At 50.2% G+C, this 16,540-nt stretch overlaps 5 protein-coding genes across 5 annotated transcripts; 3 read left to right on the forward strand and 2 right to left on the reverse strand.

The window, feature by feature from the left end:
• Nucleotides 1-1,042: 1,042 nt before the first annotated feature.
• Nucleotides 1,043-4,707, forward strand: UREG_05830 (uncharacterized protein; the record flags this gene model as incomplete). The annotated part of the gene is made up of 7 exons (XM_002585095.1): nucleotides 1,043-1,240; nucleotides 1,372-2,785; nucleotides 2,844-3,043; nucleotides 3,097-3,330; nucleotides 3,387-3,999; nucleotides 4,052-4,613; nucleotides 4,683-4,707. The coding sequence occupies 7 exons, from the start codon at nucleotides 1,043-1,045 to the stop codon at nucleotides 4,705-4,707; spliced, it is 3,246 nt and encodes a 1,081-aa protein (XP_002585141.1).
• Nucleotides 4,708-5,276: 569 nt separating this feature from the next.
• On the forward strand, nucleotides 5,277-6,703 carry UREG_05831 (uncharacterized protein; the record flags this gene model as incomplete). Its single annotated transcript, XM_002585096.1, has 2 exons — nucleotides 5,277-5,621; nucleotides 5,672-6,703. The coding sequence occupies 2 exons, from the start codon at nucleotides 5,277-5,279 to the stop codon at nucleotides 6,701-6,703; spliced, it is 1,377 nt and encodes a 458-aa protein (XP_002585142.1).
• An 863-nt stretch (nucleotides 6,704-7,566) lies between these two features.
• On the reverse strand, nucleotides 7,567-7,880 carry UREG_05832 (uncharacterized protein; the record flags this gene model as incomplete). Its single annotated transcript, XM_002585097.1, has 2 exons — nucleotides 7,567-7,781; nucleotides 7,808-7,880. 2 exons carry the CDS (start codon nucleotides 7,878-7,880, stop codon nucleotides 7,567-7,569), a joined length of 288 nt encoding a protein of 95 aa, XP_002585143.1.
• A 1,597-nt stretch (nucleotides 7,881-9,477) lies between these two features.
• On the reverse strand, nucleotides 9,478-10,141 carry UREG_05833 (uncharacterized protein; the record flags this gene model as incomplete). Its single annotated transcript, XM_002585098.1, has 2 exons — nucleotides 9,478-9,737; nucleotides 10,003-10,141. 2 exons carry the CDS (start codon nucleotides 10,139-10,141, stop codon nucleotides 9,478-9,480), a joined length of 399 nt encoding a protein of 132 aa, XP_002585144.1.
• Nucleotides 10,142-14,729: 4,588 nt separating this feature from the next.
• On the forward strand, nucleotides 14,730-16,307 carry UREG_05834 (uncharacterized protein; the record flags this gene model as incomplete). The annotated part of the gene is made up of 5 exons (XM_002585099.1): nucleotides 14,730-14,971; nucleotides 15,036-15,234; nucleotides 15,297-15,498; nucleotides 15,557-15,871; nucleotides 15,931-16,307. The coding sequence occupies 5 exons, from the start codon at nucleotides 14,730-14,732 to the stop codon at nucleotides 16,305-16,307; spliced, it is 1,335 nt and encodes a 444-aa protein (XP_002585145.1).
• Nucleotides 16,308-16,540: the final 233 nt, after the last annotated feature.

A 16,540-nucleotide genomic window follows, 5' to 3' on the forward strand; every position in this document is an offset into this window, starting at 1 on the left:
GGCTGCAGGTCGAATGCTATCTACAAGGTTCACCGTGCGCAAGATCATAGATATCGACCTCGACAAACTATTCTGCACAAGCATAGTGATTGTGTTTCGGCGCTAAACGGACGGGAACCTGGTACCTGCTGGCTGAGGATGAGACACAGCGTCAGGGATAGCTCGAGTAAAACGAGACGATGGAAAAGCACCGTGCTTGAGGCAGCGAGGATGCCGGTCCGAGGGCGAAACGGAGCATTGGAAGTAGTTCACGATGGGAAGTAGGTAGTATCTCAAGACCGAAAACTACCCTCACGGAGCGCCAGAGGAGTGCCGGGGCAAAGAGCTAGTGACTTTGATATTCACCTGGTTCCTCTCCATCCCTGCCATCGCAATTATGTCACACTGCATATGGCTCGGCCGGAGATACCATCTCAATGTAAGAAAATTTCAGTTTTTTTTTTATAGAGAATTAGCTCCCAGACAGCTCTAGACGCATCTTAGCAGAGCTTCGGCTACAGCAGGCTCTCAAACAGCTGGAGAAGCCCTAAAAAGATACGATGTCTCTGACCCAGCGCCCCGCTAGCCAGACTCACCACCAAGCGGCATCCATCGCCACCCGCCCTCTGGACCGGCACCGTGACGGGCTCGAATTCGACAACAAAGCAAAACCGAAATGGGCTGTTCTTGGAAGAAAGGAAAAAAGATTCGAAATACGAGCGCGCAAAGGCCGTTTGTTTGTCGACTGAGTCTCTTCTTGCGATCAGATGCAAAGAAACACCGCTACGTCATAGGCCTCGACTCCACCGCCGCGGCCATCTCCGTCTGCTGTCTTCAAGGCGACGACGGTTGATTTTTTTATATCTTTTCCTCTCCCTTAGCGCATCAAAAAAGCAAGATTCCCCGTCGCGAACCGCGGAGGTCTCTCGCTTGTTCTGCCCTTTTTTCCCTTTCTTCGTCTCTGGTTCCGAGCGCGTATGTTTGTTCTAGGTTCATAAATGAAAACGAGGAAACATACTCCCACCCTGGAATAATGCGCAATACGCTAAACTGAGAACAAAGCATGGAGGGAGGAAGATCACCTGTGCCGGGGCCTGGAAGCAGACAGGACACGGGCCAATTGCAGCCAAACCGGCGGAGAGCCTATAGCACGAGGGAGAGCGATGGCCAGGATGCATCCAGCGAAGTATCGGCTCGATTTGGGTTGAGTTTCGACGGAGCTGGGAGCTTGAAAGGGATGACGGGCCAGCGCCGGGCGTCGGTGAGTGAGAGGACGCCGGCAAGGTCGTTTTATCACCGGGCGTTTCATGGGCCGTTGGGTGAGATTTTTACTTGTCGTGGATACAGAGTGTTTTCTTCGCAATCGATACAAGATGGGTGGCTAACATTTAGACATCTTTGTCTTTATATTCTACAGAAGACGGCCAATATTCGTTCCAAGGTGTGCGAGAACAAACCGCTGAACTGGAGTCGCGGGCCCTATCAGATGCCGAATCGGTACACAGCGTCAGAACCTCGTTGTCTGTGCCTCGTGGCGATGTCTCGTCGTCGTCGCTGGATCAAAGGGTGGCAGAGGCCTTTGGGAATAGAGGACGATCAAACAGCCATCTTGTTGCGCCGGATGTGATTGTCGAAGAGGAGTCTGATTCTGACACGCCGAGAGCGGGTTCGGCGCATTCGGGAGGTTCTGCGTTGACCGCTTTGCTGCTTGATGCACCAGCAGGCCAGCGACGGATAGGGTCCAATCTACCTAGAGATGATCTTAGTGGGGAAGCACGCTCTAGCATCTCAGGAGAACATGCTGCACACGTCGAGGGAGAGGAGGATGCTGCGGAGGAGACGCCGCTCATGCGACAACAATCCAAGTCCACAAGCATTCGTGGCTATGGTACCTCTGACGATATAGAAAACCATTCCCTTCTTCTTCCAACCTCGACGCCGCCATGGGACGCAAAGCATCCCTCGCAAAAACCGCAAATCCCCTGGAAAACTTTGTGCAATCCAAGGAAATGGAATCGGCGGACCATATTTCAAAAAGGCATTGTCTACCCCGCCAGTCTCCTCCCAGCAGTCCTCTTAGGACTTCTCCTAAACATTCTCGATGCCCTGTCTTACGGGATGATCCTATTCCCACTCGGGGAACCGCTTTTCAGCGATTTAGGCGCCGACGGCATATCCATGTTCTACGTCAGTACCATCATCTCCCAACTTGTCTTTTCCTGCGGCGGCTCAGTGTTCAAAGGCGGCATCGGGTCTGAAATGATCGAAGTCGTGCCCTTCTTCCACAAGATGGCCCTCACGATCCTCGCCAGAGTGGGAGAAGATAAAATGGATTCTGTCCTTGCAACGACGATACTGGCTTACGCGTGTAGCTCAGTCCTTACAGGAACCGTTTTCTTCGTTATGGGCGCTAGCGGGCTTGGGTCTTTTATCGGGTTCTTTCCTCGACATATTCTGATCGGATGCATTGGCGGCGTTGGCTGGTTTTTGATTGCGACTGGAGTTGAGGTTTCTGCGCGCCTGTCAGGAAATTTCAAGTATGATTTGGATACGCTGGAGAGACTCTTTCAGCTGGATACGTTCTTCCTCTGGACGACGCCTCTTCTCGTTGCGATCGGTCTGCTTGTTCTAAAGCGATATATCAAGTCGAATTTTCTTGTGGGAGGGTATTTTGTTTTCATTGCAGGCTTGTTTTACTTCTTTAAGCTTGTCATTGGTATTCCCCTGACGACATTGCGAGCGGAAGGATGGGTGTTTGATCCCCCGGCGTCGGAGAACCCTTGGTATCATTTCTATACCCTGTACAGTGAGTTCCGCGCGCCCTCTTTCGGATCCTCTGAATGCATAATCCTGACCCTTTTCAGATTTTTCCGCTGTCAATTGGTCGGCCCTCGCCGATACTGTTCCGGCTATGTTTGCCCTAACCTTTTTTGGCATCCTTCATGTTCCGATTAACGTTCCGGCACTGGGTATTTCCACCGGGGAAGACAATCTCAACGTCGACCGTGAGCTTATCGCGCATGGTATCTCCAATGCCTTGTCAGGCTTTGCAGGAAGTATCCAAGTATGCATCTGCTACCAAATCAACTCTTTTGTGTCCTATACTGATGAAAATAGAATTACCTGGTCTATACGAACAGCCTGCTGTTCATCGCGAGCGGAGGTAACCACCGTTTAGCTGGCATAATGCTCGCCGCCGGAACCTTTGGAATCCTGCTAGCTGGTCCGGGGCTCATTGGTTATATTCCAATCCTGGTTGTTGGATCATTGATATACATGCTAGGTATAGAGCTTATGGAAGAGGCCTTGGTGGACACTTGGGGGAAGCTGCATAGATTGGAATATATGACCGTGAGTTTCATGGACTTGAATCGCCATGCCATCTGAGAATCTAACGCCGATGATAGGTAGTTATCATTGTCGTCACCATGGGTGCATGGGACTTTGTTACGGGCATCGTGGCCGGCATCTTCCTCGCGTGTCTCAATTTCGTCGTTCAGGCTTCTCAAAAATCCGCAATTACGGGAACTTACACAGGACAGGTTGCTTATTCCACTGTACGGCGGAATCCATTGCATGTCCGGTTTCTCAAAGAGGCTGGGAGGCAAACATTCGTGATCAAGTTATCAGGATTTCTCTTCTTTGGCACCATTGTCAGCGTTGAAAAGCAGGTGCGCTGGTTAATCGAAGGAGAGGTATTCAGCCATCGCCCGATCCGGTTTCTGGTATTAGACCTCTCGCACGTCAAAGGTTTGGACTTCTCTGCTGCGGAGGCATTCACTCGATTGAATCGGATGCTGCAAGCGAGAGGGGTGCACATTATCATTTGCGGCGTCGATGTAGCCGGCGAAGTCGGCAGAAGCCTGCGAAATGTCGGCTTGTTCGAGCAGGAAAGCAACGTCCGTGTTTTCGAAAACCTCAATTCTGCGCTTGAGTATTGCGAAAACGAACTCTTGCAGGCGTTGCATGATCGAAAGGATGCTATGGCAGGGGCTAGAGTCGAACCATCACCGCTTAAACGTACGCATCCCTGTTTGATACATATTCCACATCATTTCTAATTATTCTCTAGAGATATTCAAACCGCAAACATCAGAGCTCCCCGTCAATTCTCCTCGCCGGTACTACCTCCACCAACTCGCTGCCAACACCCTCCGCGAAGAAGCCGCCTCCCCGCCCTCCTCTTCTCCGCCAACGGGCAAACCCCACCACCCGCCTCCCCTCCCACTTCTCATGCACACCTTCCAAGGCCTAACGACCAAAACCGAGGACTTCTGGGCTCCCGCAGCTGCCTTCTTCACGCGCGCCGAGTATCCGGCCTCCAGCGTGCTCTACCGCTCCGGCGACTCCGCACACTACTTTTATCTCCTGGAATCCGGGATGCTCCGCGCAGAATACGATACGCCGCAAGGGCACTATTTTGAGCTGGTTGTTGCGGGACGACCCTGTGGAGAGTTACCGTTCTTCGGGGGGACGAGGAGGACGGCGACAGTGAGAGCGGAGACGGGCTGCGTGGTGTGGATGATGGGGGAGGAAGGGTGGAAGAGGCTGAGTGAGAGACATGGGCAGGTGGGATTGGAGATGATGAAGGTTTGTCTGAAGTTGACGGCGGAGAGGATGGAGAGTATCACATCGTATGTTTTTATTTCCCCGTTTTGCGTTTTCTTTGCTTGGTGTCGGACTGGGGCTGACTTTTGTTCTAGGTATGTGCTCACGGCTACACGATGATATTTGTCGTATTTTCAGCGTATCTGGGCTGCTTTTGCAGGAAAAGTAAGGGGAGGAAGCGTGTTCCTTGTGTGACTATATAATGATCATGATGTGTATGAATAGGCTATTGTACGGATGGGATATGTACAACAAAAGACTACTTGAGATGAGAGAGCAGACCAACTCCTCGATTGACAGAATCTAGTAGTTAAATATCAGTGGATTCCAACTATTTTCCCCTTGAATCTGGTTCGGTTCACGGTCCGCTAACTAGCTATCCATGGAACCCTTCACTAAGTCTCCAAACCTACTTCAACCACAAATTTGGGCTATTGACCTTTCAGTATACATTTACGTATATCAACAACGGGTTGGCACAGCCTTCTGTCCATTATCTTCCCATTCAGGGGCTCCTTCCAGGTGGGAGGTGTTGTCCCCGGGCCGACAAATCTTCCACGACAGCCCTTTGCCCCAAACACAACCGTGATGGAGGAACGAACTATGCACCTGTCAACCGTTCAGTTGAAGTTGCTGTCCTTTCGCATTTTATTGCGCTACGTGATAATAAACTGCCTTGACTCCCAAGTATGACGAGCTCGAATGCGACTTCTGATGACCGCATGCTGTGTGCATATCTGCGGAAACCCCCCAGGAAGCGCCGGCGAAGCGACAAGGAACCATCAGACGGACGGCCATATGGCTTGTTAAAACAACGCAGACAGACCTTGCGCGGGACAGAGGCTGCTGAACCCTTGACGCAGACGGCGCTAACCACAGCTGCACTAGAGGAACATAATCGCCAAACACACACGGGAACGAAAAGCTCTCCCAGGATCCAACCACCTAATCACAGCCCCCCTACACAATCGTTTCTTGAGATGATTCGGGAACGCAGCATCGAAGGTGGTCCTGATCTGTCTGATCTCAGAGGTGTATGTTGCTACTATTACGCGAGGGCTTGCTGCTAATAGGTTCACGCTAGTATCCGTTCCCGGAAGGCTTCATGATCGATGCAGGAACATCCACTTCGGACGCCATGCTCCCGCGACGGCGTGTATATCCGTCACTGGCAAGCGGGGTTATAAAGGGCACCGATAGTACGTCGGTCTATAGTCAGAATTTCGTGCTGAACCTTATTGACCACGGTATCAACCCTATCGGAACAACGATGGAAATACCGAATAATTGGAGGGAGATAAATAAACGGGTTATCCGTCGGCGGCCTTCTCTGTCACTTTCAAAGTTTACAAGGGCGGACTTTGAGAGATTCGTGCAGGCAGATGTATTTGCGTCGAAGACGCAGCATCTGAGGTCATCGGTAGTTCCGCTGATTGAAGGTAATACTGGAGACGCAAGCTGCGTTCGCAGCGGATGTCCACTTGAGAATCTTGCTCCTTTAATAGACGGGACATCAACAGCCCACCCTGATGTACTTTATGGTGCTCACCCTGAGGATCTTGATCCGCGAATTCGCAGGGATCTCAACGACAAAATCATTCCTTTCACCCAGCACGCTCTCCCAGTGCTACCAAATTTCTTCTTAGAAGTGAAAGGGCCCGGTGGGACCTTGATAGATCTGACGCGGCAAGCTTGTTACGACGGTGCACTAGGTGCCCGAGGTATAAATTGTCTTCAGTCCTACAAGCGTGCCAGACAAGTCTATGACAACAATGCATATACCGTCACAGCAATATACCACGGTGGTTTGTTGAAGTTATTCACAACCCACCTGTCTGCTCCGAAAGTCAAAGGTGGCGAAGCTGAGTATATCATGACCCAGCTTAGAGCCTTTTGTATGACGGATGAAACCCAATTTCGGGAAGGAGCAGCTGCATATCGAAACGCGCGGGATTGGGCCAAAGATAAAAGAGACGAGCTCATCAGGGCCGCAAACGAACGGCTTATCGGGTCCCAATCTGGCAGCGATTCCGACAGGACTGACTGCTGTGATGTGAGAATCAAAGTGTCTAAAGTCTTGAAGAGTTCGAAGACTGGCAAGCCCTTGCCGAACTGAACTCTCAAAGGACATGTATTTTGATATGTGAGATATAGCCTTTAGCCCAACAGCAGAGTTGGGGAACTCTACAGATGCGGAGTAGAGCAGCAGCGTTAGTTTTACCCTTACATTTCCTTTTAGAGAAATGTAAGCTTTGAATTTCTTCTTTGATATTAACTTCATAAACTAACCACTAACGCACTGAATAGAGTCTTTGCATAAGGCCAGACAAGCACAAGCGAAATATCAAACGAGGGGATTCTCTAATTTACTTCAAGACAGAGCACTTTTAAACTTGCGTGTTTCGGTATCACTGCTTGCCCCAGCTTTGCTGGGGTGAGTATCGGGCGTTTTACTAGTCACTAGACCATCTGTTTGGCCGAGAGCATCGTTCTTCTGAACTTAGATCTCGAGAAACGACTTCAGGCATAGTGAGACTTTTGTCATTCATTGTGGAAGAGGCATGATCTGTGTTCTGGGAGCGATGGTTAAATGACGAGGGCGAATCTGGTAGTTAGTGATGCAAAGTGTTTGATGCTTGGCAATATGGATGATGCTCTCACGGAAGCTTCTGTCAATCCAGAATTCCGGAGATATCTCTATAAGGTGCTTTCCTATGTGGCTCAGTTGATCAAAGATATGAGGCCGAATGTCAATATCTAGCTTCTAGATGGTCATATAGACGCCATTATGTACGGGTATGTCGAGACGGGCTAGGGAACGCGGAACAAACGGTCCACTTATATATATATATATATGTCTAGCCAACAAAAACAGCAAAAGAATAACCTTGCTTTGCGCATGCAAGCACTATCTGCAACTTAGAAGTCTATCAACATTAGCACATATAACCGTCAGGCAAGGTCACCGCTGAGGCTTACTTATTGAATTTCCCGCATATTTACCACATCGTCGGCATCGGCTCGCTTCGTGTTACCCTTATTATAGCCGCGGAGCCGCTCAAATTCAAGCCTGCGTCTACTGTCGACTTGAGAATTGGCTTCGGCCCGCTTCCAATTAGTTGCAGTATCGGCATCGGATCGCTCTGCAAGGACATCTGCGCACGACATAAGATTTTCGCTTAGCACTCGAAGCCCTATTGTTATACACAATCGAGCTTACCTGTCTGAAAGGGTGCCGCAAGACCAATTGCCGGAAACAAGGCAATAAATGCAAGGAACGCTTTTGGCTGCATTTTTATCTGATTTCGGCACGAATTTCAAATGTATATACTTGACGGTTTAGTTCTGGTCGATATGATCAAGAGGCGAGATGGTTGGAAATATTTCGAGGCTGACAGTGCGGGCTTTATGATAGATATCAAGCCCTCGAGACAACAGTGACTAGATCCCCATTCCCGGTCGACCGGCACTCCCGATCTGCATGCCCAGCTTGCTTTGGCTGCAGCACCGCTTTCACGAACTTTGGTTTGCTGTCGGAATCGAAGTTGCTAAACAGCGCCTGGATCTTGAGAGGCCGATCGACAAGAACGGTGTTTTCTCCTCAGGAAGTCATCGGATAGGAAGCTGGGCGGGTGAAACACACGAGGCTTGCAGAAGTGCACGGTTGGTTTCGCTGTACGACCACAAGGCATGCAGAGCAGGGCATCGACATGAAAATCACTCCACCATGCGAGAATGTTGTGCCGTTGTTTTTGCACATGTATGAGCGCCAATTGTTCTCTTTCCACCGTCTTCCGTCATGGATAGGCAGCAAGGTTGATTATACCATACGGCTCACCAGTAAAGAAGAGCCCAAGGGCAATTGACATTGTGGTGCATTGCATACTGTAACACCCAGCCGACTGAGGCGTGATTATCTCGGAGCAACGTGGCATATAGATCCATATACAGTGGTCCTAGAGGACACTGACTCCATGCTTTTGGGCAAAGACAGGATTCGACTGAAGCGTCTCAAATCCAGGCAGATGCTAATTCGGATGATACATCGTTTCATTGACCGTGCTGCTTATGTTGGTCGATCATAGTTATGTGGCTCCAATACAATCCCATTAGCCATACCAGCTTCCAAATTCTGGGGGAAGAACAAGGCCGGAACCATATTGTTGGACCGGGGCAGCACTGCTTCGTTATTGTTCTATTCTGCGAAAAGTGGCAACGGTACCGGAACCCTTCTACGCTAAATTTATCTGCTCTTATCCAACATTTAAAACGGGCGTCTGACCGGGTTGAGATATATCAAAATGGACGCTTGTCAAGGGACCAGACCTCCAGGGGAACACCGAAACCAACGAATCTGATATGATCGTCTGAATTGAATTTCAAGTAAGAAGAGTCATAAATCCCTTGATCTTCGCTTTTAACGAGTTTACCATCAGCGGTTGAATCTATCAACAAAGACATCTATACAACTAACTACAGATATCTCCAACATGATTCCGTTGCACCTTGTGCTTGAATTTACCTTTGGTTCCATGGCGCTGGCTCCATTGTGTGACGTTAATGCCATTTGGATCAACCCCAGTTCATGCATTTTGTGGGATGCAGGAGGATGTGGTCTTGCATCAACCATCATTGACGGTCCTGCTTAGTATTGGCGCGGGTTCCGGATCTGCAGTTGGCATGCGCTCTTTTCCAGTATTTATTTTTTGCGCCTTTTTCGCGTCTTTCCAGAGACGGCAAGAATATCAGCAGCCCGGCGCTCGGAGTTGCTGATGATCAGAAGAATGAGACATTTTCTCCGTTGCTGCATTCGGCGCTCTTCCTAGGGCCTGCTCTGGGCCTAATCTTTGGAAAGGCCGATCACCAACACAATCGGCTGGAAATGACTTTTTATCGATACTTGATACTATGAGAGTACTGAGCGCGTTTGGCTTTTCCTTGAGCCACAAGGACAAAAAGTCCTTCGCTCAAAAGCAGCAAAACAGGCAGAGCAAGTCCGCTTAAACCAATTTGATACTTGGAACCCATCCAATCCCGCAATGCCTCTTTCATATTTATGGCATATGGTTCTGGCATATTATACCTGAGCCCAAAACTTTGCCTCTCCACGGATAGGGAGGCACCGGCAGTCAGTTTCTGCCGGGTTACATCTGGTTATTAGGTCAATCATCAGCACCGAAATCAGAGCCCGCATAACGGGTTGGATGTGGAAAGGTTTTGACACAGCCGAAACAGGTAATTACGCAGCTTCCGAGCACCGCTCTCTATTGACGATATTACTCAATAGGTACTGGTACTATCATGGACGACCCAGAACAACAACAGCATAACGTTCAAGTACCATGTTGCATCGGCAAGCGGCAGCCAAATTCTGTGGAGCATTTTTTCATCCTGTTTCAAGTTCCTGCGTCGTACGGATTGCCGATGCCCTCCTATCAATATTCTCACGACGCCCGTGTCCGAAAGGCTTTTGCTTCCCACGACGTAACGCTTGCGACGTATATTGCTTTCCTCGATGGCGCAGCTCCGAGAAACTTCGCGGCTCTTCAGCCATGCTCTAACGCGGTTTGAGGTTTCTAGGCGCTGTCGAGCAAGACTGACTCCTCCTCCTCTGGAGAAGAGTTCGGCATAATGTCCGGGGAAAGGGCCTCGTGCTAACACATGTCATCAGTTGAATGGTCAATCTCAGGCCGGGCGCAAAGTGAATCGGCACTCTTCAACGAGGCAGCCAACCGAACTTCTAGTGAGAGCTTTGGCGGCGCGCCGGGCACTCACAGGCCCCTTTGAGATAGTAAAGCATGTGCACGGTCCTATATATCCGTTTGAACGACCGGAGATGGAGATATTCACTTGCGGAAATACTGTGCCGGTCTTACCTCTCATCTTGTTGCAAAGGCGCTGCTAAAAGCTTGCAGATTCCGTTCTGATGGTCGTTGCTGATCCGGGTTTCCTCGGGCAGGCAGGTTTCGCCTACAATATGGCACCTGCTGTGGAGGTTTTCATATATCTGACAGTAGTACGATAGGGATAGCCCGGCATTGGTTGCGATGATCACGCAGATACAACTAAATCGAGCCCGTGCGCTTATGGTCGTCTTTCCCCAAGCTTCTAAATTGGAATGCGGGCATGGACAGCCTAGGTAATCGATGCTTTGAGAGATGCTGCCGCAGCAAAATGAGTCCTCAAGGCCAGCCAACAAGCTAGCTATAGAGCAATGTTTGCACGCAAGTGGACTTGTCAGCTACGATGCGTATTCTACCTATGGACATGGGCTCTTACTATTATGGTTTCGAGGGACTGCTGCGACTCTGCACTCAATTCCAAGTATCTATATCAAGCAGGAATCTGGCTCTTCGTGGTCAAAAAGATCGCGGCACGCCGTGTCTCCAAAAGCATCTGCTGCCCACGGATCATGAAGGCACAAGGGTGTGGATTCTCCAGAGTGATGCTGTATCAAAGGGCTTCTTCAAATGGACTCTACATTGATCAGCTACGCAGGTTCATATGGGATAACTCCCGAGCAGGCTATTCTACGATCCGCGATAGTCTTAAGCTTTCGAGAGTATGAATCTTTTGGAAAAGTTTTCTGATGATGGATTGCCTGCCGCGAGAACGAAGATGAATCGCGACGCCCTTTCCGGCAAAACAGGCGAGTCATGGCTATCTGTTACCGTATCTTCCTGAGGCTGTACGCGATATTAATGCTTTTCGCGGTAGTAAAAGGGAAACCTGGTCCGGCTGTAGACAAAGCCTGGCATGATCTACTAAGGTGGTAAAGAGCCGTTTCCTAAAAATCCCCCCGGCTTTTGTCAGTATCACCCTCAGAACCCTTTCATTTCTAGAGAGCACTGTTATCGAACCCGAGTACTTTTATTAGCGAGGCGGAGAAGGCAATGGGGTTAGGGCTCTGAACAGTGAGGGGTACTTGATATTGATGAAGAGCACTGCATTGATTGCCTTCAGCGATCGTTCATGTGCCATTGGGGATGTAGGCCTTGTTACTTTCCAGTGGGGAGACCATCCTCCGATTCCGTTTGCTATCATCACGACTCGTCAATGTGTTATTTGGGAGAGATTAGCCTGGGTGGATGAAAGTATGCATAGTTGATATGATGAAGCCAGGGAGGCTGGTTCATCAGATACTAGATGAAGGTCTCGTCTCAAGCTGTGTGGCTTGAGCAACATATGCTATATTAATTGATGTGCTTCATGTTAAGTTGATGCCTGCATCTCATGTCGTTTGGTCTTGTTTATAAATCCTCTAAATCTTCGACTTTTTACTATTGGACAGAAGTCATTGTTATAACACCATTTGCAGAGGGGAAACATAAGAGAGAGAGTTGTGAAGATTGTGTGACTCATGCTGCTCAGGCTCTGCTTGAACTTCAGACTGTACTCTATAGAGAAGTTGGTTATTCCTTTCCCATGGTAACAATTGTTGCTCTTACATCTCTGCATAATGGTGTCAAAGTCCCTTGCACATCATGTCGCCCCTTTTGCCGCCAACAAGTAAGTTTGAGTGGGCTCCATAGTCCATCTCAACGAACAGTTGCAGAAAAAGGATGCCACAAAGGATCCACACAAGCTGGCACGTCAAACTTTCACAGGCCATGAGATGTCGAGCTCCGTCCCCACAACCAAAATTTTGAAGAAAATTTTCCCTCTGGCCTTCACAGGGAAATTAAAAGACCATCAAGTTAGGTGGAGTGGTAGATAGGATTGCGCTGAACTAATATAAAGAATTGACCTGAAAAGAATGGATCCATTATTGTTCTGAGCAGTTCATCCAGCATTGCGTATCTGTTATTATCAAAGCTTCCATGGTCGTTTTTCTGCACCTGTCGGGAGCAATCCTTGGGACACCGTGGGTCCTGGCGCTGCAGATATCGTCCCCACTCGACGACAGGGGATGGATGAAGCTTCAATATAGCAGAGCATCCTAGCAGCGGGGTGCGGTCATATTTTGGTTGAAGCGAGGACAGGCGAAGGTCCTTCATTTTGGAAGCGGACTGAGGCCTGTGTAAGATTTGCCGTCGGGCCAGTCCCAGCTGCAATATGAGAAGTTGAGATGCAAGACGAACTCTCAGCAGTGTTCACAGCGATGCCAAGACCCCTGATCCAGACCGAGAGTTGAATGAGTTATGTCATCAGGCATATGTTCGAATCCACCAATCATATATCGGGGTTACACACCTCCATTCTTACTCATCCACAAGAGACCCCCTTTTCATTTCGTCCGCTTTGAGTCTAGAATTCGACCAGGCAAGTTACGCAATTTGAGCGAGAGGAATCCAGCAGAGCGGATGAAAATGATGTGGAAGGACTGTGTGATTGAATCAAGACGAGAGGGTAAAGGACCCCACATACTTTGTTAATAACTTGCCAGAAGCATCGATAGAGGAAAATGGCCTTCTCCCCGGCAGTTTTTCGGCAAAGTAGTCTTGCATTCAACTGGAGAAGTTATCTTTCGATAAATGGGACATGCTGATCCCTCAGCACTGTTCCTACCTACTCTTTGGTAATGCCCTGCCCAGCAGCCTCGGATAATGGCTTCATGATACTCAAATGAGAAGTACCTGTAGAATTTTCTGGATAGCCGGGTGGTCAAAGTAAGTTTTGTTTGCACATGACTGGTGTTGGCTTTCAGAAGGGCCGATGAACTGGGTTTGCATTAGCATCAAGAAGCAGAAGATGGGCCTTCTGTATGGAGTACCCCGTACCTGTGCTTTTGTTTCCCAGCTCTGGCGATTCTGCATCCCAGACAAGACAGCATTAATAGCAAGACAAAGTCGATGGTCCGACTCGGGAATCGGCACCCATCCGCGTGAGATGGCTAGAGAACTCCGGCGAGAGCAACAGGGGAGCCAGCCTGCTTTAATCAAAACAGACCCTGTGAGCAACCCCCGCCGAACGTCCCGCTTAGTAATCCATCTGGACATCGATGCCAAGACTGGCGGATCAGGTGCCATGTCACATGACCGGCCCCTGCGCGCTGATTCGCCGCGCTGGAGGAGTCAGCAGCAGCAGCAATCCATCATGTGCGCTGTGGCCTCACGGCTCAACCACGGCCGATCGTGGGTGGGGTGCATACCGACCAGGCCCAGGGATGACCCTGACCTCTCTCAAACAGAACTGCCCATGAGCTTAACCCTGCCAGCAACACCCTTGCGCCGTGTGTCCCCCCGGGCCAGATCAAAGGGAGTCTTGTTGCGAGCAGAAGTCGGTGGAAGCCATGATCCCGCTCCCAAAGCCGGCGGTTTTGCCCACAGAGACTATCGTATGAGAGCGAGGTGCGTAATACAGGCCCAGACGGAAAGTTTGGGTTTTGCGTGCAGCCCGTAAAATACAGCGACCCAGCTCCAAAGTAGAAAGTCCCGTCTCTAGTGTTGATGTGAGACAAGTTTCATCTCCCTATCAGAGCTTGTCTTCAATGCCCTGGCGGGTGATTTGTTGGATGGCCAGCGGGAGAGAGCAAGTCTGCCCTGGACAATTGGCCTGTCCTGCCCGTGGCCCCTGAGCCGCGATTGTTGGCCGACGCCGGCGCAGAGTGCACAGTACGGCCATCTCCTGCAGAGCTTCCCCCTGTTGTTGTCAAATACAACCAACGGCCGCTGTCATGCCCGTACCGCTTACGTATTGAGCGGCCCACTTTCCAAACAAGGTGACCGCTAGGGCGCGATTGGCAGCTTCTGATTGGCCGGGAGGCCACTCAACAAGCCCAGAACGTCTTACTAGCGGATCAGCTGGTCGTCTCCCTATTTTCCAGCCACACACCCCGTTTCCCACCCCCCGTTTCGATTTATTACCGCCCTCCCTGCCTTTTTTTTTCTTTCTCCTTCTCCTCTCTTCTCTTCTTCTTCTTCATTCTCTTCAGCTTCAGCAGTCCCTTTCTGCCAGCACCCGACATTGATACCCCTGTGCTTCGTTGCTTCTTGTCGAGCTCGCCTGTATTTATTTCCTGATACCATTCTTCTTTTGCTTGAGATACCCAAGATACCCATATTGCGCCAGATACCCCCGTACTATTTTAATATTTGACAGTAATAGCTTGAAGAGCTTAGGTCCTCACTTCGGGAACACACGATCCAACTCAGCACCTATAACTGCTTAACCCTATTCGCTGTCAACCATTTTCAATCAACATGTCGGAAGCTCAGAAACCCGCCGAGGAAACCCCCGTTGTGCCTCCTGCTGCGGAGCCTGTCCCAGTGGCCGAAGCTCAGGCACCAGCGACGGAGACTACTGCCCCAGCCGATGCCCCCGCCACAGAAGCTCCCACAGACGCTCCCGCTGAAGCTGAGGAGCCGCCAAAGGAGGAGCCAAAGGCTGAGGTGACTCCGGCTACTGATGGCGTCCTCGGTTACAAGGCACCTGGATTGGTCAAGTGAGTTTTGAACAATATGAGGTCAATACTGTATTGCATATCTGACATTTCTCCCCTAATCTAGGAGTCTCCGCTTCTCCAAGCGATACTTTTGGTTCAGCGACGATGCTGTGGAATCCCGAAATCTTACCACGTATTTGCAAAACGAGAAGTTGAGCGTCGCCCATCCAACTGCCGCTTGGGCTAGTCAAACTGGAAAAGGCCTTCTTTTCATCGCCAAGCGTGCTGAGGACAAGGCTCATCCCACTGGCATAGTCAACTTGGTACGTTGTGGAGCAAAGGCATTTTGTATCGCAACCGGACACATAGTCTAATAACTCTGTAGGCAGAAGTTTCTGAAGTGGTCAAGGAGGGCACCAACGAGCTCAGCTTCAAGTGGAACGGCCATAAGCACGCTTTCCAGGCAACCTCAGCTGATGAGCGTGATAGCTGGTTTGTTGCCTTGGAGGCCAAGTCCGCCGAGGGCAAAGCTGAAAAGGAAGCCATTGTTGGTGGCGAGGGATACAAGGCTGAGTTGGAGAAATTCGGTATGTTTACATTTGGCTGACATTTGTCGGGTGAAGGCATCGCACTAACATGCTCTAGCCAAACCTGCAACTCCAACTACTACTCCTAGCTCCCCCAAGAAGAGCTTGGAAGCCAAGGCAAAGGAGGTTGTGAAGAAGGTCGAAGGCGAGGAGTCCAAGGCCAAGAGCCGCTCCCAGTCTCGCAAGCGCGCCAGCATTTTTGGAAACATCTTGGGCAAGAAGGATGAGGGTGACGCTAAAAAGGAGGAGCCCAAGAAGGAAGAGGCCCCAGAGGGCGAAGAAGCCAAAAAGCCCGAGGCTGAAGCTCCTGTCGAAGAACCTGCTCCTGCTACTCCTGCTGCTGAGGTTGTGGCCCCCGCCGACACTACTGAAGGTAACCACCCCACGCCCTTTTTGTTTCCCCGCTTGTGCGTTGACTAAGACATATGATAGCTGCTCCAGTTGCGGACGCCAAACAAGAAGAGCCAACACGGCCTGAGATTAAACCCAAGCGCACTTCTGTGTTCGGAAGCTTCTTGCAGAGGGTCACCCACCAGGGACAGCCCAAGGCTGATAAGGAGCCTGCTGCAAAGCCTGCAGAGACAACCACCCCCGTCTCCAGCACTGCTCCTCAGCTCGGTGACCCAGTCAACCCTGCTGCTTCTGAACCAATAAAGCCCGAGAGCGTAACCCAGCCTGAGCCAACCCCCGAAGCCGCCAAGACAACCCAAGAGGAGCCGGCTACTTCTCCGTCTTCTAACAAGGGCGGATTCCTCAACTTCATGAAAAAGGATAAGCTCGAGGTGAGCAACCCATTGTACCGGTATTGACTAGTTTTTAACAATCTGTTAGGAGAAGAAGGAAGTGAAACCCGAGGAGAAATCGGATAAGAAGTCAGAGGAAACGCCTGCTGCCGAAGAGCCAGCTACTACCCCTGAGCAAGCCACTGGCGCTACGCTGAAGGAGAAGCGTCGTACATCCTTTTTTGGAAGCTTCGGCACCAGGAAGGAGAAGAAGGTGGAGCCGGTTGAGGGTGAGCAGACCGAACCTGCTGAGCAGCCCA

This window comes from Uncinocarpus reesii, genomic scaffold (assembly GCF_000003515.1).
Source record: "Uncinocarpus reesii 1704 scaffold_3 genomic scaffold, whole genome shotgun sequence".
Classification (NCBI taxonomy): domain Eukaryota; kingdom Fungi; phylum Ascomycota; class Eurotiomycetes; order Onygenales; family Onygenaceae; genus Uncinocarpus; species Uncinocarpus reesii.